The 24274-nt window shown below is 47.3% G+C and overlaps 1 protein-coding gene across 1 annotated transcript in view; it reads left to right on the plus strand.

Moving 5' to 3' along the window:
* The window catches only part of SYNE2 (spectrin repeat containing nuclear envelope protein 2), a 407300-nt gene that overhangs the window by 76927 nt on the left and 306099 nt on the right, over positions 1-24274 (plus strand). The window contains exons 19-26 of the mRNA XM_060261546.1: positions 5756-5890; positions 7634-7789; positions 8815-9036; positions 11733-11851; positions 14797-14920; positions 18532-18683; positions 19749-19896; positions 22088-22668. Of these exons, the coding sequence (XP_060117529.1) occupies positions 5756-5890; positions 7634-7789; positions 8815-9036; positions 11733-11851; positions 14797-14920; positions 18532-18683; positions 19749-19896; positions 22088-22668 (1637 nt within the window). The remainder of the gene's footprint in view (positions 1-5755; positions 5891-7633; positions 7790-8814; positions 9037-11732; positions 11852-14796; positions 14921-18531; positions 18684-19748; positions 19897-22087; positions 22669-24274) is intronic.

The raw sequence follows: 24274 nt of genomic DNA on the forward strand, positions 1-24274 counted from the left end.
TTTCGGCTGGGAAGATTGCCTATCTCCTCAGACCCGGGACAAATTTTTAACCCTAAAGGAGAGCTTCTTGCTCCTTCCACTAAATTCTCTTAAAGGCACAGCCAAGTGAAAGAACTAGCAGCATATTTCCAGATGCTTCCTGGCTCCTATGTGCTATTTTACACCTGGGCTGGCAACTTTACTTATGTTCCCTTTTTTTGCTTTGCCTACTGCCAATCTCTGATTGCGCTTCGGCTTGGGTTTAGGGGGCAGCGAGCCAATCCTATGATTGCGTCTCGGCCAGAAAAGGGAGCCACGAGCCGACCCAACGATCGCGTCTCGGGCGCAGTTTTGGGCAGCGAGCCAATCCTATGATTGCGTCTCGGCCAAAAAAGGGAGCCACGAGCCGACCCAACGATCGCGTCTCGGGCGCAGTTTTGGGCAGCGAGCCAATCCTATGATTGCGTCTCGGCCAGAAAAGGGAGCCACGAGCCGACCCAACGATCGCGTCTCGGGCGCAGTTTTGGGCAGCGAGCCAATCCTATGATTGCGTCTCGGCCAGAAAAGGGAGCCACGAGCCGACCCAACGATCGCGTCTCGGGCACAGTTTTGGGCAGCGAGCCAATCCTATGATTGCGTCTCGGCCAGAAAAGGGAGCCACGAGCCGACCCAACGATCGCGTCTCGGGCGAAATTTTAGGCAACGAGCCGACCCAACGATCGCGTCTCGGCCTTAGAAAGAAAAGTTGCCCGGCAGTCAGATTGCAGCGGTCCTACGACCCGCCTGCCTTCTTGACTGTCGGGTGCCTTAGACTAGCCTTGGCCTAGACTCGTGTAAGGACTTGGGTGTGTGTGTGTAAGTGTCTGAGTGTGTATGTAGTGTGTGTGCGTGTGTGCACTAAGCTCTAAAGAAAAGGGAGAAGGGAAGGGCGCTCTTTCCAGGTCTTAAACAATCCTAGCCTGTCCTGACATTCCCTCCCACGATAGACGCGTTTAGAAGGCCTCGGGACGGCGGCCAGACTTCACGGGACTTCCCCCTTGCGTTCTATCGGGCTCAGTCCTCTTGCGAGGGGTCTGGCCTCCTAGGTGCGGCTGAGAAGTCCAGTTGAATGATAGAAATGGGGGCAGCCCAACCCACAAATACAGAGATGCTCGCTAGAGCCGTTCACACAGAACTCATTCACTCAATCACTCACACAATAGCCTCGCTAGCAAGACTTTCTGAACGGTGCAACCTTACGTCTGTCTGTATGAAGACACGCGTGTCGACTCGCGTGTGTTCCTACAAACAGGATAATGCCCAAGCTTTCTCCACCAATTTCTGTTAGGGAAACTGCTCTCAAAATGAGATTGGGGAATTAGATTGAGAGACAGCTGGCCCTAAAAAGGAATCTTTGTTATCAATTGTATACCAGGCTCAACCGTTCAGAGAGTCAATGCTCAATAAGAGACTCTAATTTAGTAAAAATCAATTGTAATTTATTTAGAATAATATTTCTTTCATACAAGGTAAAAATACAAAACACTCACACATTCACACAGGTCTAGGAAATATAGATAGATCAATAGGGGAACATATATGGATAAACAGACAGGGTAATATTTACCATCGTAGTCTTCAGGGAAGGTTTCCAATGGCGACATAAGAGGACAGGGGAAATGGACCCAACACTGTGGCCAGAATTGGGGATGGATCTAGACAGCGGAAGGTGGGTTGCTGAATAGAAGCACACATGAGTGGAGTTGGGTCAGAGGTTAAATAGGCTTCCTCAGACCCTTAGGGACTGGGAGGTCCAAGGGAGGAGAGATGGGAGGTTCAAGAAGGCTGGACATTCCTTACTGACACCTAATTGGATGCCTGCTTTGGCCAATGAACTTCACCTTAGTCCAGTGAACCTGGAAATTTCCAAGCTGCAATGTTGCCTGGGTTGGCCCCAAGGTATTAGACTGGGGTAAGAATGGGAATGACTGGATACTTAAGTTTAAATGGGATTAACTAGGAGGGTGACAATAGGTAATCAAATGCTGGCCTAGGTACCACCCAAGTTAGACAAAAGACTTGATGAAGACAGGAGATGTCCTACCTCTTATCTCATCTTCTGCTGGGCAAGATTTTATTGTTCTGGTATTGCTGAGCAATTAGGATCAACAGTTGAGCTATTAATCCATTCTTAAAACAGATGGGTTGCTTGCAGGCTCAGGGTGTGTACGTGTGACTTTCCCACTAAGAAGGAATGAGTTCAGCCTGGCAGGGTAAGCTTGGGTCAGGAAAGCAAGCTGGATTCTGCTGTTGTTAGCTCTAGGTCCATGGAGCCAGGCTGGAAACATGGTGGCTTCTTCCACTGCAGTGGCCAAGACTGGGCACACAAGGAGCAGCTGGAGCATGTCTGTAGTTCTGGCTACCACTCTTCAGAGATGTAGAATGCAAAGCTGCCACATAAGCCTTAGAAAGTGTAAGCAAAGTCCACTTCTTAGAGCAGATGTGTGAGAGTCAAATCTCCAGGCACCCTGGCAACCACACTGGCGATCACGATGTCCACATGCATGAAAAGTAGGGGGCTTTTCCTCACAACTGGCATTAAAGTTGTGAGTTTCTGGCATTAAAAGTTGTGAGCTACTGCATAAATTCGTGTCCTCTGAGGTCATCCTTCCTGAGCTAAGACAAAAATGTGTGAGTGGGAGGCTAAAAATCTGTGAGCTAGCTCACGCTAACTCAGCTTAGAGGGAACACTGGTCCTGCTGTGTACATCTCTCTTCGGAAGTAAGCTACCAGTGGCTTCCAAGGAAAAGGCTTTCTCTGTGGTGGCACCCCTTTCTATGGAACAGCTTTCCTATGACATAGCGCCTGTTCTTTTAGGTGTTAGCCACCCAGTGAACATAGTTCCCTTCTCATGGGCTTTTTGCAGGAGAGATATGCAGCTTTTTTCATCCTTGTCTGTAGATTGTTCTTATGTAGTTAATACAGGGCTTGACAAATTCCAGAAACTAGGTTGCCATGGTGCCTGGAAATTTCACAGTGGTGGTACTTAGTATTTTTTAAAAGAGTAGCAATAATTAGATGATGTGGTCATGTGTAACCCTTAAGGCTGAAATAAGAGTCTGCCTCTTAAATGTCTTAGTGTCTCCTAGAGCCAAAGAACATGTGTCAGAATTGGATCCAATGATCTGTCAGGGTGATGGATCTTTTCCACATCTTCCTCTCAAGCAATCCCATCTGACACCTGGAAGGTTGATTCTTGAATTGCTGAAATTCTTGAAGTCAGGGATCTTAGGCGTGAAGGGGAAAGAAGACCAAAGTCACTCTTCTTCTTCTTCCATTAGCAAAACTGCAGTGATGGATGAGGGAGGAAAGAGTAACTTTGCTCCTTTCCCTTCCTCAGAGCATCTCCCACAGGGCTTATCTTTTGTAGAAGGAACTCTTTTGCATATTAGGCCCCCCCCCCCGATGTAGCCAATCTTCCTGGAGCTTACAGTAGGCTCTGTAAGAAGAACCCTGTAAGCTCTTAAAGGATTGGCTACATCAGGGGGGCGTAGCCTAATATGCAAAGGAGTTCCTGCTACAAAAAAAGCCCTGATCTCCCTCATGACCCGTGTATGTCCTACAAGCCTGGGAACCAAATTTTCTGGGGCCAGAGAAGGAATGTTTCACGGAGGGGAATGCAGGAAAGATTGTTGCTCCAATGGACCACACGATACAGCCTCAAAGCTTTGGGATGCCTTTAATTATTGCTGTCGTTTTATTGTTTGTCTCCTTGGGAATGTGGTGTCGAGAGGCAGAGTAAATATATATGAAGTAAAGATTGGAAGGCAAGCTAACAATAAAAACATACATGATAAAAGCACATTGAAAGGCATTAAAATCAACCCCCCCTTCCAAACACACATCACTAAAACAAAGAACATAGTTAAAAAACAGAGTTAAAATACATGCAAAATATAGTTTGTTTATTTAAAACATTTAAATTCATACCAAACCTAGTTTATTTAAAACGGTTGTTAGCCACCTTTCTCCATGGTGGAACTCAGGATGGCTTGCACATCGCCCAGTTCCACAGGGCCTGTAAGACAACCCTCTTCCGGCTGGCCTATGACTAGCTGGTATAAGAAACTGAACGTAGTTATACTGGATGTTTGCCGCCTCCAATGTTTTAATTGTTTTAAATGTTTAAATGGTTTTATGTTTTAAATGGTTTAATGTTTAAATTTAAATGCTCTATGCTTAACATCTATTTATGTTCGATTCCTGTGTTGTAAGCCGCCCTGAGCCACTTGTTGGGAAGGGCGGGATAGAAGTCGTAAAAATAAAATAAATAAATAAATAAAAAATTATAACAAACACAATAAAAATAACAATTATAAAACCCATCATAAGTCACAATTTAAAAATGCCAGTTTAGGACTGCATTACAATCATATAATTTAACAAGGGGCACCAAATCTCTGGAAAGTCAGAATGACACTCAACAATTCCTCTATATTGATTATGGTACAATATCTTTTCCATAGCAAAAAAAAAATCTCTGGATATTATCAAACCATAAAGAAATCGATGGTGGCGAGTGACATAGTTTGCTTAAAACAATTACTAGCCACCTTCTCCCTGGCAGAGGTCAATATAAATAAAACGTTATAACAAACACAATGTAGCAAACACAAATAAAAATAACAATTGCAAAACTCATCAAAAGTCACAATTTAAAAATGCCAGTTTTGGACTGCCAATAACAAATGCTAACTCAATCAAATAAGTCCTAAACGGAACTGTCTGCAACTGCCTCCTGGAAATCAAGAGGGGGGGGGCAGAAGCACCTCCCTGGGGAGTTTGTTCCATAATGGTGGGGCTGCCACAGAAAAGATCCTCCCTTGTGTACTTCCCAAATGAGCACCTTTAATTGGTGGGACAGTTAAGAGGGCATCTCTCTGCAATCTTAATTCCTAGGCAGGATTGTATGGAGGGGACGGCCCTTCATATACCCTGGCCCCAAACAAAGAGTAAAAATACATACAAGCAGGGCTTTTTTTAATAGCAGAAACTGCTTTGCATTTTAGGCTACGCCCCCCTGATGCAGCCAATCCTCCAAGAGCTTACAGGGCTCTTATTACAGGAGGATTGGCTACATCAGAGGTGTGTGGCCTAATATGCAAAGGAGTTCCTGCTATAAAAAAAGCCCTGCATACAAGACATAAAAACATTGATTAGGAAGAAGAAGATGATGATATTGGATTTATATCCTTCCCTATGCTCTGAATCTCAGAGCAGTCACAATCTCATTACCTCCCCCCCCCACAACAGACACCCTGTGAGGTAGGTGGGGCTGAGAGAGCTCTTACAGCAGCTGCCCTTTCAAGGACAACACCTACGAGAGCTATAGCTGACCCAAGGTCATTCTATCAGCTGCAGTTGGAGGAGTGGGGAAATTAAACCTGGTTCTCCCAGATAAGAGTCCACGCACCTAACCATTGCACCAAAATGGCTGTCTAAGGAGGGATCATTTATGACAGATGAAACAAAAAAGTCTTCACTTGCTGCCAGAAGATGGCAACAGAAGGGGATCTAGTTTAGTGCTGGAGGGGAGAAGGCATTTCACCTCTGGTAAGGGTTTCAAACTAAACCTTGAAAATCTCTTCCTCTGCTATTGTAACCTAGCAGGTCTGCACCTTTCTTCATGGGAGCAGTGCAGAAAACAACCCCTTTATATTTTGGGCGCTCTTCTAATTTTAGGTGATGCATTGTGTCTCAAAGTAAGATCCTTTAATTTTATTCCGTTTTCTTTCAGGAAGCTTTTAGCATCTTGGATGCCAAAATACTTGGCAAGTTTTTGAAAGCAGCAGAACAATGGAAAGATGTCTCGCCTGCTCCTGAAAAGGCGGCGGTGGAAGAAAGGAGCAAAGATGTTTGTGAGAGATGGGAGGTGAGAAAATGTACCAGGGCGATTTGAGTGGCATTTTAATCAGCTCTCGGCCTCTTGACTATTTTCTCATTTAATTTGATGTTCCAAGGCATCTTTTTGGAGAGGCAGTGCAGTATAATGGATAGAAGATTTTGTCTTGGGCCACAGAGAGCTGAGTTCAAATCCTTGCTTTGTTGTGGAACTCACCGGGTGGTTATGGGCAAGTTATGGTTGCTTGACTTTACCTGCCTTGCAAGGCTGTTGTGTAGCTAAAATGCTGCCTTGGGTTTCTTGGAAGAAAGGTATGAAATGTAAGGACATAATAAGAGCTCTGCCGGATCCGACCAGTGGTCCATCTAGTCCAGCATCCTGAGAGCCAGTTTGGTGTAGTGGTTAAGTGTGCGGACTCTTATCTGGGAGAACCGGGTTTGATTCCCCACTCCTCCACTTGCACCTGCTGGAATGGCCTTGGGTCAGCCATAGCCCTGGCAGAGGTTGTCCTTGAAAGGGCAGCTTCTGGGAGAGCCCTCTCAGCCCCACCCACCTCACAGGGTGTCTGTTGTGGGGGAGGAAGGTAAAGGAGATTGTGAGCCGCTCTGAGACTCTTCGGAGTGGAGGGCGGGATATAAATCCAATATCTTCTTCTTCTCACACAGGTGCCAGTTGATTTGCCTGAAGGGCCAACAACAGCCCATAGAGGCTGCAACTTTCCCTAGTGTGGCCTAGCTCTGGGATTTAGAGGATTAGTGCCTCTGATTGTGGAGGTTCCCCCTCAGTCACCATCAGTGTTCCCTCTAAGCTGAGTTAGTGTGAGCTAGCTCCCAGATTTTTAGCCTCCAGCTCACACATTTTTGACTTAGCTCAGGAAGGATGACCCCAGAGCACACTAATTTATGCAGTAGCTCACAACTTGAATGCCAGTAGCTCACAAAGTAGAATTTTTGCTCACAAGACTGCAGCTTAGACTGCCTGGCACCTATGTAAGGCTAACTTCTGGCGCCCCCCACTGCACTAATGTCACCAAGTCACATGGGGAGCACCCAATTTGGGGCCCCCAGAAGGCCGGTGCCCTAGGCAATCGCCTAGTTTGTAGAAGCCCTTAAACTACCATTTTATTCAGTGACCATGTCTAGGTGCAAGCTGAGTAGGTGTCCAAAGCCAGAGTCGCAATTCAGTCCAGAAGGTCACTTCCCAAAGAGCAAAGTCCAGAATATGGTCCAGAAGTTGAGATCTAACAGTCCAAGATCATATGCAAGAGCAAGCAGATCCGATATCCAAGTCCCAAGCCAGTCAAAAGGCCACTGGAGTGAAGCTGAATCAGGAGCTGAAGTCACAGAGTCCACCAGGTGGTGACTTGTTGCTTCCACATCCAACAATCTCCCTTGACTGTCTTACTTGCAGCCAACTGTGTGGGAGTAACCCTGCAGCTTCTCAATATCAGCAAGCAGCTGATGTCGGGCCAGGAGACATGCTCTATGTCTTCTCTCATGGAGCTCCATTTTGAGCCTTCGGCTCCAGCGCTCAAAGGGTGCGGGTGAAACTGGAGGGCTGGTAATGACCCCCTGGGTTTCCTCCGTTGGAAGATGGCTGGAATGTGCTGGTGGCTCTGCACCAACTGTTGGCTGTGAACTCTGACAAGCTTGTAGCTCCTCTTCTCGCTTGTTGGCTTCTGCTGGCTTCTTGCTGCTTCAGAGCTGGCTACACAGAACTCCTCTCCCTCTGAAATGACCCATGACACTGTGCATCCTTTGTGTATTTTTGCAGGCGGTTCGCCGTGAGATTGTGTCATACATCCAATTAAAAATGGAAATTGAGAAACAGAAATTGAGTAAGATTTTTTCGAAGCTCAACAAACAATTAACTAAAGAGAAGAAACTGCTCAATGCTGGGAAAACCAAAGGACTTATTAAGGAACACGAGGTATTATGCAAAGCCAATATACTCTTTCTGTTAGTTAGAAGGGGGGTGAGCGGCATTCATACTACACTAAATAATGTATTTTGTAACTGGATTTTAACTGTGTAAGAATAGCAAAAATCCACTTGCAAAACGCATTATTTAGTGAACGCACCCAAGATATTTGCATGATGGAAATGCATTTCCTACAGAGTCTTTGAGGAGCAAAGTTTTGGAGGGAGGCATGGTGGTTACCTTAAGCAAAAAGAAGAAAACAGTGGCCGGGTGAGATTAGCTCACTGGGAATACATCAAAAGCATTTAGACAAGCCACTGGGTTGAAAAGCTTCCTACAGCTTGGACTGACAAGTTCATGGATCACACAGCTTTTTTGGGAACCATCGCTGTGTTTGATCACGGATCTTTTTCATGATTCCTGTGCAGTCCCACACATGGGTTTTGGGCCTGCCCACAAACCTGACCTCAGAGATCTAAATGAGTTAGCCCCCGCTGAGTTTCTTCCCCTCTTGAAGGTGGCTATGCTTGTGGCCGCCACCACCTCTTGTGGCAGTGAATTCCACATGTTAATCACCCTTTGGGTGAAGAAGTACTTCCTTTTATCTGTTTTAACCTGTCTGCTCAGCAATTTCATCAAATGCCCATGAGTTTTTGTATTGTGAGAAAGGGAGAAAAGTACTTCTTTCTCTACTTTCTCCATCCCATGCATTATCTTGTAAACCTCTATCATGTCACCCCACAGTCGACGTTTCTCCAAACTAAAGTGTCCCAAGCGTTTCAACCTTTCTTCATAGGGAAAGTGTTCCAGCCCTTTAATCATTCTAGTTGCCCTTTTCTGGACTTTCTCCAATGCTATAATATCCTTTTTGAGGTGCGGGGACCAGAACTGCACACAGTACTCCACCCATTTTCACACCCTGCACCCAATTCTGTTGTTGTGCAGTCATCCTCCAAGACAAAACAAACACATCAGCACCTCCTGATCTGGAAGGAAGTGAGATAGGACCTTTATGTATTCCTGTGTCTGTCTAGGCCATCTTTTCGGAGAGCGGCAGCCTTGGCGAACTTAACAACAGCTTGCGGGTTCTGGAAACCCTGAGCAAGAAAATGGCCGAAGGGGAATCGCAGCCCAAAATGAAGATGCCCATGGAGGAATATGCAAAAAAGAAAGAAGATCTTCTGCAGCGGGCGACAGCCGTCCACGAGGCTCTGGCGTCTCTGTCTACTGATGGCCGTTCATCAAAGAGAGAGTGGGTATTTTCAGTGGGCAAGTGAGGAGTGCGAAACAGAGATTCTCTGAGAGATTCATATGCAGCAGACGGAGATGAGAATAAGGAGGTGGATTGGGGAGAAATATGAACATATGAAGCTGCCTTATACTGACTCAGACCTTCAGTCCATCAAAGTCAGTATTGTCTACTTAGACTGGCAGTGGCTCTCCAGGGTCTCAAGCTGAGGTTTTTCATGCTTGCTTGCCTGGACCCTTTTTAGTTGGAGATGCCGGGGATTGAACCTGGGACTTTGGCTTACCAAGCAGATGCTCTACCACTGAGCTACCATCCCTCCCCATATCTCTTATATCTTTGTTGTTGTTCCTTATGATATATAATCACTTTCCCTTTTTTGTGTTTTCTTTGTACCAAGGGTGGAATTCTAGCAGGAGCTTCTTTGCATGTTAGGCCACACACCCCCATGTAGCCAATCCCCCAAGAGCTTACAAGGCTCTTTTTCGTAAGCTCTTAGCGGATTGGCTACATCCGGGGGGGTGTGTGTGGCGTAACATTCAAAAGCGCTCCTGCTAGAATTCCACCCATGCTTTATACTATCTGTTCAGTTTCATATATATATTATATATGAAATTATAATGTGAACGGGACTCAGAGCACTGCTGCTAATTTTTTTTAATCCAGTTTTCCTTTCTTTTTAAGAATAATTTTTAGCCACCCCATTGCTGTCCCCAGCTGACATTATTTCTTTTTTAAATGCAGCGGCTCTTCACTTTCTTCTGCCAATGGAGAGGAGGCATCTGCTTTGTGTTCCCATGAGAGGCTTTCTGCTGGCACGGTATGGACTTTTGGACCTGCTGATGGGGCTTGTTTAGGGGTGTGACTCTTGGCTTACATCAGGGATAGCCAAACTGTGGCTCGGGAGCCCCATGTGGTTCTTTCATACATATTGTGTGGCTCTTGAAACCCCCACTGCCCTGTCAGCTGGCTTGGAGAATCCATTTAAAGTTAAAGTTGCATTCTTTCTCCCTCTCCCTTCCTACAACTATTTGCCTTACCTTCCTTCCTTCCTTGTGGCTCTCAAACATCTGACATTCATGTCTTGCAGCATAAGAGAAGCCATGTTGGATCAGGCCAATGGCCCATCCAGTCCAACACTCTGTGTCACACAGTGGCCAAAAGAAATTATATCTATATATACATACACTGTGGCTAATAGCCACTGATGGACCTCTGCTCCTTATTTTTATCTAAACCCCTCTTGAAGGTGGCTCTGCTTGTGGCCGCCACCACCTTCTGTGGCAGTGAATTCCACATGTTAATCACCCTTTGGGTGAAGAAGTACTTCCTCTTATCCGTTTTAACCTGTCTGCTCAGCAATTTCATCGAATGCCCACGAGTTCTTGTATTGTGAGAAAGGGAGAAAAGTACTTCTTTCTCTGCTTTCTCCATTCCATGCATTATCTTGTGAACCTCTATAATTGTCACCCCGCAGTCGACGTTTCTCCAAGCTAAAGAGTCCCAAGCGTTTCAACCTTTCTTCAAAGGGAAAGTGTTCCAGCCCTTTAATCATTCTAGTTGCCCTTTTCTGGACTTTCTCCAATGCTATAGTATCCTTTTTGAGGTGCGGCAACCAGAACTGCACACAGTACTCCAAATGAGACCGCACCATCGGTTTATACAGGGGTATTATGATACTGGCTGATTTGTTTTCAATTCCCTTCCTAATAATTCCCAGCATGGCGTTGGCCTTTCCCCCCCCCAAAGATCTGATGTTTATTCTATGCGGCTCTTATATTAAGCAAGTTTGGCCACCCCTGGTTTATATTGTCCTTATTAATCCCATCCTTGGTAAGCTAAATGAGATATTGTTGAGTTGATGCAACCTCCAGCTTCCAACTTACTTACAAACAGTGCTAGACTTCTGTCTTCTAGTCAGAATGAGGATATCCTAAGTCAAGAGATCACTGAGAACTTTAATATCCATTTTGAATATGTGGCATAGAGAGGGAAACCAGGGTCCTTGCTCCTGACCGTTACATGTTACAATCACGTAGTCTGAAGTAACAGAACACTCATACATGCAGGCAGGGGTGGAATTCTAGCAGGAGCTCCTTTGCATATTAGGACACACATCCCTGATGTAGCCAATCCTCCAAGAGCTTACAAAAAAGAGCCTTGTAAGCTCTCGGAGGATTGGCTACATCAGGGGTGTGTGGCCTAATATGCAAAGGAGCTACTAGAATTCCACCCTGCATGCAGCGGTTCTAATGCAGACATGGCGCTCTCTTGCCTCTCATATGGAGCTTCCCTCTCCATGACACTTAATGGGGAAAATTGTATGTTCTCAGTATATGGGGGGGGGGGGTGTCTCTGAATTGGTACAAAATCAGTGTATAGCAGAATCTTCAAATCTCTCATATTTTTAAATGGAAGCTTATGGTCTTGTGGATGGGTTGTTTTTCACATGGAGAATCAGTAGGCTCTGGAGGGATTGTGTGTGCATGTTTCTTTATGTATTGATTTTATCAGGACTTCTTTTGTAGCCGGAGCTCCTTTGCCTATTAGGCCACACCCCCCAGATGTAGCCAATTCTCCAAGAGCTTACAGGGCTGACTTCAGGGCCTACTGTATGCTCTTGGAGGATTGGCTACATCAGGGGGTGTGTGGCCTAATATGCAAAGGAGTTTTATGCATTTAAACTGACTTTGATGTTTTGTTCAGGACCCCAGAGATGTTGCTGACACAAGCTTGGAAGGAGAAGTGAAATTTCAAAATGGAGGGCACCGCACCGAGAAGCTCGGACAAGACGACAACTGGCCCATAAAGGGATTAAAAGAGAGGTGCCTTTCCGTATAGCATTTGCAAATGCTGAGAAATGGCTTTTTATTGTTTATCTGGAAATGTAATGTGTTCTGTATTTCCTATTCAGTAGAGCACAGCCTTGCTTCGGTTGGACTGTATGTTTCTGCATCAGAAATTAATGCCAACGAAGCATAACATAAATATCATTTTTCTTGGGTGAAGTCCTTCTTCACCCAAAGGGTGATGAACACATGGAATTCACTGCCACAGGAGGTGGCGGCGGCTACAAACATGGACATCTTCAAGAGGGGACTGGATAAGCATAGGGAGCAGAGGTCCCTCAATGGCTATTAGCCATAGCGTATTGTTGGAACTCTCTGTCTGGGGCAGTGAGGCTCTGTATTCTTGATGCTTGGGGGATGCAACAGTGTGAGGGCATCTAGCATCCTGGCCCCACCGATGGACCTCCCGATGGCACCTGGTTTTTTTGGTCACTGTGTGACATGGAGTGTTGGACTGGATGGGCCTTTGGCTTGATCCAGCATGGCTTCTCTTTATGTTTTTATGCCAGTCATATTGCAGTGAGCTGATTTTGTCCAAGATAAAAAGGGAGATGGCCTAAAGCTGTAATCTAAGGCTGCATTCAGATTTCTAACTTAATTGCAGTCAAGGAAAAATGTGCCTAAAGAGTGCATGTTGTCAGTCTCAAGCTCTCCTCTGTCTCCACTTGCATGAGGATTGCAGTAAATCCTAATTCTGGTTACCGGTGATTAAAACTCCCTCTAAATTGTGGAGTCTTGTGAGCAAAAAAAATCTACTTTGGGAGCTACTGGTGTTAAAGTCATGAGCCACTGCTTGCTCCGGGGCCATTTTTCCTGAGCTAAGTCAAAAAGGTGTGAGCTGGAGGCTAAAAAAATGAGCTAGCTCACGCTAACTCAGCTTAGAGGGAACACTGCCCGTGATGTAGAACTGCAGGTGGGCAGAGGGTCTGTGCACAGTGGTATCCCAGTATCGGTATGGTGCTTGGCTCTGGGAAATATTCAGGATTGCCAAATTTTTTCCGCTCCGTTATGCCCTGTGGGGGGACCATTAAAGTCAATGGTCCCCATACCATACGGTTGCCAAGTCCTCCGCAGCCTCCAGTGGGGAACTGTCATTGCGCTGGCGATGTTGTGTGCCGGCCACTCTGGAAGCTTCCCAAATTGCTAGAGCGTCTGGGAAAACTATAGAGTTTTCCTGGAAGCTCCTAGAGCGGCTGGTGCGCGATGTCACCATGATGTCACTTGCGAGAACCCACACCCGGCCCGGGAGCTTGGCAGACCTACCATACAATCATAGAGTTGGAAGGGACCTCCAGGATCATCTACTCCAACCCCCTGCACAATGCAGGAAACTCACAAATAGCTTCCCCCCACAATCCATAGGCTATAATGGAGGACCACCAGGCAGGAGAAACTGACCCTAAGATCTGCGTGCAGTAGAAAGGCCTCTCCCCGTTGCACACAGACCTGGCTTGGAGCCCACCAACCGAGGTAGTGCAGCGCTCTCAGCTCCTGCCACCCCAGTGGGGAGGGATGGTGGCTCAGTGGCAGAGCATCTGCTTGGTAAGCAAAAGCTCCCAGGTTCAATCCCTGGCATCTCCAAAAAAGGGTCCAGGCAAACAGGTGTGAAAAATCTCAGCTTGAGACCCTGGAGAGGCACTGCCAGTCTGAGTAGACAATACTGACTTTGCTGGACCAAGGGTCTGATTCAGTATAAGGCAGCTTCATATGTCAAATGTCCAGTGGATCCTCTCCTTGGTATAGATAACCCAAATAAAACTGGAAAATATAGGGTTTGTTCAGGCTCAGCTGTATCGGTAGCGAGGGGTCGTTTTGTAGAAAAATAGGTGGTAGAACTCATCCAGGGATTGTTATGCAGCTGCACCTTCTATTCAGTGGACATAAGAACATAAGAGAAGCCATGTTGGATCAGGCCAATGGCCCATCCAGTCCAACACTCTGTGTCACACAGTGGCCAAAAAAATTTGATTATATACACACACACTGTGGCTAATAGCCACTGATGGACCTCTGCTCCATATTTTTATCTAAACCCCTCTTGAAGGTGGCTATGCTTGTGGCCGCCACCACCTCCTGTGGCAGTGAATTCCACATGTTAATCACCCTTTGGGTGAAGAAGTACTTCCTTTTATCCATTTTAACCTGTCTGCTCAGCAATTTCATCGAATGCCCACGAGTTCTTGTATTGTGAGAAAGGGAGAAAAGTACTTCTTTCTCTACTTTCATTATCTACTTGCATTATCTTGTGAACCTCTATCATGTCACCCCGCAGTCGACATTTCTCCAAGCTAAAGAGTCCCAAGCGTTTCAACCTTTCTTCATAGGGAAAGTGTTCCAGCCCTTTAATCATTCTAGTTGCCCTTTTCTGGACTTTCTCCAATGCTATAATATCCTTTTTGAGGTTCGGCGACCAGAACTGCACACAGTACTCCAAATGTGACCGCACCATCGATTTATACAGGGGCATTATGATACTGGCTGATTTGTTTTCAATTCCCTTCCTAATAATTCCCAGCATGGCGTTGGCCTTGGTAGGGAGGAAAAGGGGGAACCCTCAGAAAGATTCAGGAGCTGTGCTCCTGTGAGCTCCTACTGAATCTGAGGCCTGTCGGTAGCCAAATCAGATCCTTTGATCTGTATTCAGCTCAATTAATACCCGAAAAAAAATACCAATAAGGTATTTTTTGGGTATTTATTCGGTTTGGTTTGTATCGGATGCACACATATTTATTCGGTTTGGTTTATATCACATGCACATATATTAAGCAGTAGCAGCTTAACAGGGGATTCAGTTAGCTTATGGTCTTAGGGCCAAACTGGACATGATGGCATACTCGTTATGGCCATGAGGATGCAGCTACCATTTAAAGATCAGAGGGAAAAGTTAGAGGGGGAAAAATAAATTTTGTATTTTCTCCCAGCTGCGACACAGCAAGAAGCAATCTGAAGCTCCACCTGCGCACGATCAGAGAGAGCGTCACCTCTGGTTTTACGGATGATGTGAAAGACACTTCCTGCTTCCAGAACAAGCTGGATGAGTTACAGGTACTGTCTAAATCACTTCTCATGTTTGCCTTTAGGTTATGATGATGGCTGGCATTCTAAAGGCCACTGATTGGCTCAGCTGAGACGTTGCACTAAACCGCAGTTGGCTCTGAGCATCGTTTAGAATCCAAACCATGGTTTGAGCTTCAAAACAAGCAATAGGCAAACCATGGCTGAGAGCAAGCTTTCCTCTGCCATCCTTGCAGCAGTTGGCTTCCTAGATTTGTTCCTGTCTCCACAGCGCTGCAGCTTCTGGAGACAGAAGCGATCCTGAGCGATCCATTGTTAGCCCACACTATACGGCCTGAGCCAGAGATACCCGCTGGATGGCTGTCTTGTCATATGGTGCATTTTGCCATATGCACATGTCTGGGAAGCCACGACTGTATTCCCCCCTCCACTGCCTCAAGCCCTAGACTCGAGCACTTCACTCTGCAATTAGCTTTAGGTGTGTCTTAGACACTTCAGCAAGTAGGCACTGTTGTGGTCTGCCTCTTGGGTGGCTCAGGGATGTGGGAACATAGTCAGCCAATTTGGTGGCAATTGAACTGTCTTCCACTTAGCTTCCAAACTGAGGGCTTCTTTTAACCTGTAAAGCAGAAAATACAGTCCCACCTCTTCCTGTATGCAGTGGTAGAAAGTGCTGTCAAGTGTCAGTGATAAATACTGGGTTTGATGCATTGGAGTTCAAACAGGAACATACTTTGTTGGTAGCTACATACTAAGACAAAATGGTGGGGCTGCGACCTCACTTATAAACATGCAAACGAACCACCCCCCAGGTTCCCATGCCAAATCACGGCAGTGCCAAGACTGTGAGAGCCGGTTTTGTGTAGTGGTTGTGCTCGGACTCTTACTTGGGAGAACCGGGTTTGATTCCCCGCTCCTCTACTTGCAGCTGCTGGGATGGTTTTGGGTTAGCCATCGCTCTCATAGGAGTCGTCCTTGAAAGGGCAGCTGCTGTGAGATCTCTCTCAGCCCCACCTACCTCACAGGCTGTCTGTTGTGGGGGAGGAAGGTAAAGGAGGTTGTAAACTGCTCTGAGATTCAGAGTGAAGGGTGAGGTATAAATTCAGTATCTTCCATCTTCTTCTTCAGTGTGACTAGCTGAACTTATTCTTCTTCTCTTACGATACCCTGAGCTTACGAGATTTAATGAGGGGCCATGGCTTGAGAGCCAGTTTAGTATAGTGGTTAAGTGGGTGGACTCTTATCTGGGAGAACCGGGTTTGATTCCCCACTCTTCCACTTGCAGCTGCTGGAATGGCCTTGGGTCAGCCATAGATCTTCATCATGGTCTCTGAGCACTCCCACACATGGGTCTTGCCTTCGGCAACGCTCCTAACCTCGGAGATTCCAAAAGCTCGCTTGAGCGTTATTTTTGCTGCGCTTTCCGGCTCGCCCTGGGGAGCAGGCACCAACTGCGCATGCCTGGAGCGAGCGGAAGGCGCCCCTCCCACTCAGTTTCTTCCTAACCGCCGCTCAGACAACACCTACCTCGTTGCGTTTCTCTCCTTAGCTTGTACTTCTCTTTGTCTCTTCGTGTTCCTGTGGTATCGTATTCTTCTCTTTCCTTCCCTACTATTTTCGTCCCTATCTGGTTTTTTTTTTTTAAAGGAGCCTTATTTTGCGCTTTTCTTTTCTTTCCTTCCCCCTTCCCCCTCTCCCCTGTCCGGAGCGTATGAAAGGGAAAACTACTTTCAAAAAGTGCCGCAGATGTGGAGCTAAAATCCCAGTCGTTCCCACTGTCTTTTCTGCCTTGGGGAAGCCCACAGGGTCGACTCTTGAATCTGCCGGAATGGCCTTGGGTCAGCCATAGCTCTTGTAGGAGTTGTCCTTGAAAGGGCAGCTGCTGTGAGAGCCCTCTCAGCCGCACTCACCTGATAGGGTGTCTGTTGTGGGGGAAGGAGATAAAGGAGATTGTAAGCCGCTCTGAGACTCTGATTCAGAAAGAAGGGTGGGGTATAAATCTGAGTGTTAGACTGGAGGGGCCATTGGCTTGATCCAACATGGCTTCTCTTATGTGACACAGAGTGTTGGACTGGATGGGCCATTGGCCTGATCCAACATGGCTTCTCTTATGTTCTTATGTGACACAGAGTGTTGGACTGGATACTCATTGGATACTGCTCAGTGTTCAAATCTATCAAGAGTCTCTAGCGTTTCCCGCTGTCCCCTGGTCGTGCGAGAAAGCTTCCCGCCACACATAAAGTCCAGTACATAACAGTCAGCCCCCTTTTAGAGTTTTCAAGGGCAAGAGAGGAGCAGAGGTGGTTTGCCATTGCCTCCTCTGCATAGCGATCCTGGTCTTCCTTGGCAGCGCCCCATCCATGTACTACCCAGGGCTGACCCTGCTTAGCTTCTGAGAACTGATGAGATCAGGCTAGTCTGGCCCATCCAGGTGAGGGCAAGAAATGAACATAAAGAACGTAAGAACATAAGAGAAGCCATGTTGGATCAGGCCAGTGGCCCATCCAGTCCAACACTCTGTGTCACACATAAGAACATAAGAGAAGCCATGTTGGATCAGGCCAATGGCCCATTCAGTCCAACACTCTGGGTCACACATAAGAACATAAGAGAAGCCATGTTGGATCAGGCCAATGGCCCATCCAGTCCAACACTCTGGGTCACACATGAGAACATAAGAGAAGCCATGTTGGATCAGGCCAGTGGCCCATCCAGTCCAACACTCTGTGTCACACATAAGAACATAAGAGAAGCCATGTTGGATCAGGCCAATGGCCCATTCAGTCCAACACTCTGGGTCACACATAAGAACATAAGAGAAGCCATGTTGGATCAGGCCAATGGCCCATCCAGTCCAACACTCTGGGTCACACATGAGAACATAAGAGAAGCCATGTTGGATCAGGCCAGTGGCCCATCCAGTCCAACACTCTGTGTCACACATAAGAACATAAGAGAAGCCATGTTGGATCAGGCCAGTGGCCCATCCAGTCCAACACTCTGGGTCACACATAAGAACATAAGAGAAGCCATGTTGGATCAGGCCAATGGCCCATCCAGTCCAACACTCTGTGTCACACATAAGAACATAAGAGAAGCCATGTTGGATCAGGCCAATGGCCCATCCAGTCCAACACTCTGGGTCACACATAAGAACATAAGAGAAGCTATGTTGGTCAGGCCAGTGGCCCATCCAGTCTAACACTCTGGGTCACACATAAGAGAAGCCATGTTGGATCAGGCCAGTGGCCCATCCAGTCCAACACTCTGTGTCCCACAGTGGCTAATATATGTGTGTGAGATCACTCGTAAGTGATGTCATCGCACCGGAGACATCATGCGCCAGCTGTTCTTAGAGCTTCCGGGAAAACTCTGTGGTTTTCCTGGGTGTTCTAGCAATTTGGGAGGGAAACTCTATGGTACTCTATGGCTGGAGGCTGCGGGGGGCTTGGCAGCCCTACTCTGAAATGCCCCCCCCCCACTTCTGGGAGTCTGATCATGCATCCCCAAAGTAATGTGCAGCTTAGCCTGGCGTGTAGCATTACAGTCCGTGTGCTATTTGTATTTAGAAATCTGTGGATGCTACATCAGAAGAACTGCACTACTTCATGCCAATAAAATATCCCTCCCTCGTTTTGTAGACTTTAGAGAGTAAAGGCGATTCTTCATGGAAGCAGTTTGAAGAGATGGCTTTAAAGCTGGAGACTGAAACGGAAGAATATGCAGACACAGTAACATCTCGGGAAGAACTGCTCCAAGAATGGAACAAGCTCCGGATTGCTTTAAATGAACGGTACAACCCAGGCACTGGGGGAGGATTGGGCTAGGTGTACATTTGTTGAGGGATGTGCCGGCTGTGCAATACCAAGCAGTGGTTAGTGCACTGTGGTATGCATGTGCCTGAAGGCCAATATAGAAAAGGGAGGAAAGAGGGCTCTGTTCAACTAGATGCTGATTCTTTCTTGCTCACTCCTATAACCAGGGGTCATTTTGTAGAAAAATAGGTGGTGGAGCTCATCCAGGGATTGCTGTGCCGCTGCACCTGCTATTCAGTGGACAAGGAGGGAAGGAGGAGATGGGACTCTCAGAAAGGTTCAGGAGCTGCGCTCCTGTGAGCTCCTGCTGAATCCGAGGCCTGCCTGTAAGAGGCAGTGAACCTCTGAATTCCAGTACCAGGATGAAACATTAGGGGAAGGCCTCAGCCTCTGTGCCCTTTTGTTGAACCTCCAGAGGAACTGGTTGCTGTGTGAGATGAGATGGTAGACTAGATGGGCCTTGGTCTGATCGAAGCAATGGTGGCATCAGGGGATATGGCCTAATATGCAAATGAGTTCCCGCTGGTCTTTTTTGTTTCTGTGTGAAACAATGGTGACATCAGAGGATATGGCCTAATATGCAAATGAGTTCCTGCTGGGCTTCTTTGTTTCTGTGTGAAACAATGGTGACATCAGGGGATGTGGCCTAATATGCAAATATGAGGTGCTTTGCCATTGCTTTCCCCAGTCCTGCTGGGTTTTTTCCTACAAAAAAAGCCCTGTGTGAAAAAATGGGGTGAGTGTCTAATATGCAAATGAGTTCCTGATGGGCTTTTTCTTTTTTAAAAAAAAAGCCCTGCTCACAACAATCCTGTGAGGCAGGTTAGGCTGAAGGTGTTTGACTGGCCCGGAGTCACCCAGCGAAATTCCATGGCAGAGCAGGGATTTGAACCAGGGCCTCCCAGATCCTATTTCAGCGCTGTAACCATCACACCATGCAGGCTGTCATAGACTCACGGAGCTCACATGGGTGTAGCTACTTGCTTTGGAAACACCGGTGGAATGATTTTCTTCCTCCTTACACTTCGCTTCCTGTCTTTTAGGATGGAATCTCTAAAGGCTGCTTGGGCCTTTATTTTGCCGGTGGGAAACGAATGGGCTGTGCTCTGCAGCTTGGAGAAGCAGCTCTGCAAAAGAAGTGTGCAGCAGGGCATGCTGACTAACAGCGATCTCGCCAGCAAACAACTGAAGGTTGGTGTCTCTTTATGAATGCCTCTGTCCTGCAGCGCTGGGGGGGGTGGGGCCCTCTTGATCTTTCTCTCGACCGCAGTGCAAAGAGCCTTGAACCCTGATCGGAAGGGAGGGACGATGGCTCAGTGGCAGAGCATCTGCTTGGGAAGCAGAAGGTCCCAGGTTCAATCTCTGGCATCTCCACTAAAAAAAGGGTCCAGACAAGTAGGCGTGAAAAACCTCAGCTCGAGACCCTGGAGAGCCGCTGCCAGTCTGAGTAGACAACACTGACTTTGATGGACCGAGGGTCTGATTCAGTAGAAGGCAGCTTCATATGTTCATAAGGCATGCAGTTTGCTACTGAGTGTCACGTGCTGCACAGTCTTCAACAATGATGACCTCTGTGTTTACTGGATCACAGAAACCTTTATTTTTAAATTTTCTTTTATTTAGTAGGCTTATATTCCGCCCTTTCCCGTAAACGGGCTTTAAATGTCAGTACCAAAACCTTGAAGCGGATCCAGTACTCAATAGGTAGCCGGTGCAGCTGGCACAGCACTGGCTGAATTCTTGTAAAGGCAACGCAGTTAACAGCCATGCTGCCGCATTCTGCACTAGCTGGAGTTTCCGGATCAGCCGCAAGGGTAAGCCTGTGTACAGCGAGTTACAGCAGTCCAACCTGGGAGTGACCATTGCATGGATCACAGTATCTAAATCCTGAGGGGATAGGTAGGGCAGCAGTTGCCTGGCCTGCCAAAGATTCACTTTATGCCTGCCTTTATTCACTTAATAAAGATGTAACAGGCAAGACCGCTTCTTGGTAGAGCAAGATAAAGGTACAGACAGTCAAATACATTGGTTGATCCAGACCATTACTCATTTGAGTAAAAGGCGCCTTTTTTCTACCAATGCAACATTCCCCTTCCCCCCCTTCCTTTTCTCAAGTTCCAGTTCAGGCCAGCTGCAACCAAAAGCAATATCCTCTGGCAGGGATGGAATTCTAGCGGGAGCTCCTTTGCATATTAGGCCACACACCCCTGATGCAGACAATCCTCCAAGAGCTTACAGTAGACCTTGGAATAAGAGCCCTGTAAGCTCTTGGAGGATTGGCTACATCGGGGTGCAGCCTAATATGCAAAGAAGCTCCTGCTAGAATTCTACCCCCGGCCTCTGAGAGTAGTGAACCTTGATACCAATAAGTACCACATACCTCAGGGTGAGAAAAGGCTACTTGTAAGTTTCACAGACATAAGATACATGCCAGCAAGCAGAACTATTCTAGCGGTGTCGCAGTGGTCTGGATTCAACGTGGAAGTCCTTATGGCGGGGGACTGCTTGACACTGAGTGACAGGCCCAACCCTCGTCTCCAGGTGGGATAGTCACATGAGAACATCAGAGAAGCCATGTTGGATCAGGCCAATGGCCCTTCCAGTCCAACGCTCTGTGTCACACAGTGGCCAAAAAACCCAGGTGCCATCAGGAGGTCCACCAGTGAGACCAGGACACTAGAAGCCCTCCCACTGTTGTCCCCACCCCCAAGCACCAAGAATACAGAGCATCACTTGCCCCAGGCAGAGAGTTCCATTTATACGCTGTGGCTAAGAGCCACTGATGGGCCTCTGCTCCATATGTTGATCCGATTCCCTCTTGAAGCCATCGATGCTTGCAGCCTCCGCCACCTCCTGTTGCAGGGAATTCCATGTATTAATCACCCTTTGGGTGAAGAAGTACTTCCATTTATCTGTTCTAACCTGACTGCTCAGCAATTTCATGGAGTGCCCATGAGTTCTTGCCTTGTGAGAAAGGGTGAAAAGGACTTCTTTCTCTACTTTCCCTATCCCATGAAAAAAATCATGTAAGTTCAGTACAGGAGGGACTGATATTTCCCCTCAACTTGCTGTCTCTGTCGTTCTGCCCCCAGTTTGGTTAGTGGTTAAGAGCCAGTTTGGTGCAGTGGTTAAGTGCGCAGACTCTTATCTGGGAGAACTGGATTTGATTCCCCACTCCTCCACTTGCAGCTGCTGGAATGGCCTTGGATCAGCCATAGCTCTCAAAGAGCTGTCCTTGAAAGGGCAGCTTCTGTGACAGCCCCACCTACTTCACAGGGTGTTTGTTGTGGGGGAGGAAGATAAATGAAATTGTGAGCCACTCTGAGACTCAGAGAGAAGGGTGGGGTATAAATCTAATATCTGCTCCTCCTCCTCCTTCCAGGAAATGCAGGCTTCTATTGCGAATTGCATCGAGCAGTGCAACAAGCTGGAACAAGGCAACCCCGCTGGAGGGAGGCTTGACCCGGTAGATCGGCAAGCAGCGTGCGTGATGGTGGTTAAATACAAAGAGTGGTTTGAAGAACTGGGCGATAAGATGGAGGCTGTTGGAAGGACCCTGCAAGAGCTGGAGATTTTCCTGGCTTCCCTGAGAGGTTTGAGGCAGTCGCCGGAGAGTCCTGAGGAGGCCCTCGTGTTTGACGCCCGAGCCCCACAGGTATCCAAGGCAGATGCCTTGTGGGAAGAGGCGAAATCACTAGATGAGCAGCTGGTGAGGGTCAATGTCTGCCTGGATGATGCCGACGGCAGGAGAACAACGTGTATCGGGATGCTCGATGCGGCTTCGCGCACTAAGGAAAATCGTGCCGTCAGTTCTGGGGGGAAACACGGAGTTGCCCAGGATTCTGAAGCGCAGGCGGAATTTGCCCTGAGGGCTAGCGAGCTCCTTAAAAACATTCAAGATATCCACGATACGATTGGTAAAATCGGCTTGAGAGACCCGACGATTCCTGCTATTCAGCAAAGGTGAGCAAGTGTGGTGTGTGTTTGAGGGTAGGGGTGGGGGGGAGGTATTCGTGAATTGTACAGGGGGCAGGGGTTGGACTAGATCAGCAGTTCCCAACCTTTTTGGCACCAGGGACCGGTTTCATGGAAGTCAATTTTACCGTGGACCAGGGCGGGGCAGCACTGGGGGTTTTGCTGCCCCAGGCTGCGCCCCTGCCCCTCCGTGGGGAGGGGTCTTTAAATGGGAGGGGAGAGTGGGGCTGCTTCTGCTGCCTCCCTGCTAGGCCGCGAGGTGGCAGAAGCAGCCGATCTGCCTCCCCCTCTCCTCTGAGCCCAGCTGGGAAGGCAGGCTTGGAGGAGAGCCCACGCTGACGTGCCGTCCCACCAGTTTCAACTTCTCAGGAAGCCGAGAGCACCATGCCTGTGTGACCCAGTTGCTAACAGACCACAGACCAGTACCCGTCCACAGATCGGGAGTTGGGGATCCCTGGACTAGATGACCCTGGAGGTCCCTTCCAACTCTATGATTCTATTTGAGCATTGTTGTTTTTATGTATTTAATTCTTTTAGGATTATTATGGTTTCTTTGTTCCCCTTGAGTGCTTTTTATGGTTCCGTGGTGCAGAGTGGTAAAGCAGCAGTACTGTGGTCTGAACTCTCTGCTCACGACCTGAGTTCGATCCCCGGCGGAAGCTGGGTTCAGGTAGCCGGCCCAAGGTTGACTTAGCCTTCCATCCTTCCGAGGTCGGTAAAATGAGTCCCCAGCTTGCTGGAGGGGAAAGTGTAGATGACTGGGGAAGGCAATGGCAAACCACCCCGTAAAAAGTCTGCCGTGAAAACGTTGTGAAAGCAACGTCACCCCAGAGTCGGAAATGACTGGTTCTTGCACAGGGGACCTTTCCTTTCCTTTTGCTCCTTATGCTAAGACAGAAAGGTGTTTTTTTAAAAAAATGTTTCAGATATTTAAACATGCCTGAGCATTTCTAAAGTATTCCTGAGTGTGGCTTTGGACCAACATACTTGGAAGATTGCCTTAATTCCATACGAATCCTAATGTCAAGTGCTTCGCCATTATAGGGTTAATGTTAGAAATAGTCCTGATGCTGTGAATGTATTTTGTATCATGCTGTTATTTTCCATTTTTCAAGCTTCCATCCCAAACTATCCCACGTTAGTGTAGGCCCACCTGTTGTTATGGGTAATGCGTAGAGCTTCATTGGAACAAAATATATCAAGATTGTGGCCCTTGGACAGTGTGCGATTGCAATAAAAAACGCCCAGCGTCATGCTGGGAATTATTAGGAAGGGAATTGAAAACAAATCAGCCAGTATCATAATGCCCCTGTATAAATCGATGGTGCAGTCTCATTTGGAATACTGTGCACAATTCTGGTCACGGCACCTCAAAAAGGGTATTATAGCACTGGAAAAAGTCCAGAAAAGGGCAACTAGAATGATTAAAGGGTTGGAACACTTTCACTATGAAGAAAGGTTCAAACGCTTGGGGCTCTTTAGCTTGGAGAAACGTCGCCTGCGGGGTGACATGATAGAGGTTTACAAGATTATGCATGGGATGGAGAAGGTAGAGAAAGAAGTACTTTTCTCCCTTTCTCACAATACAAGAACT

This window comes from Heteronotia binoei, chromosome 21, assembly GCF_032191835.1.
Source record: "Heteronotia binoei isolate CCM8104 ecotype False Entrance Well chromosome 21, APGP_CSIRO_Hbin_v1, whole genome shotgun sequence".
Taxonomy (NCBI): Eukaryota; Metazoa; Chordata; class Lepidosauria; order Squamata; family Gekkonidae; genus Heteronotia; species Heteronotia binoei.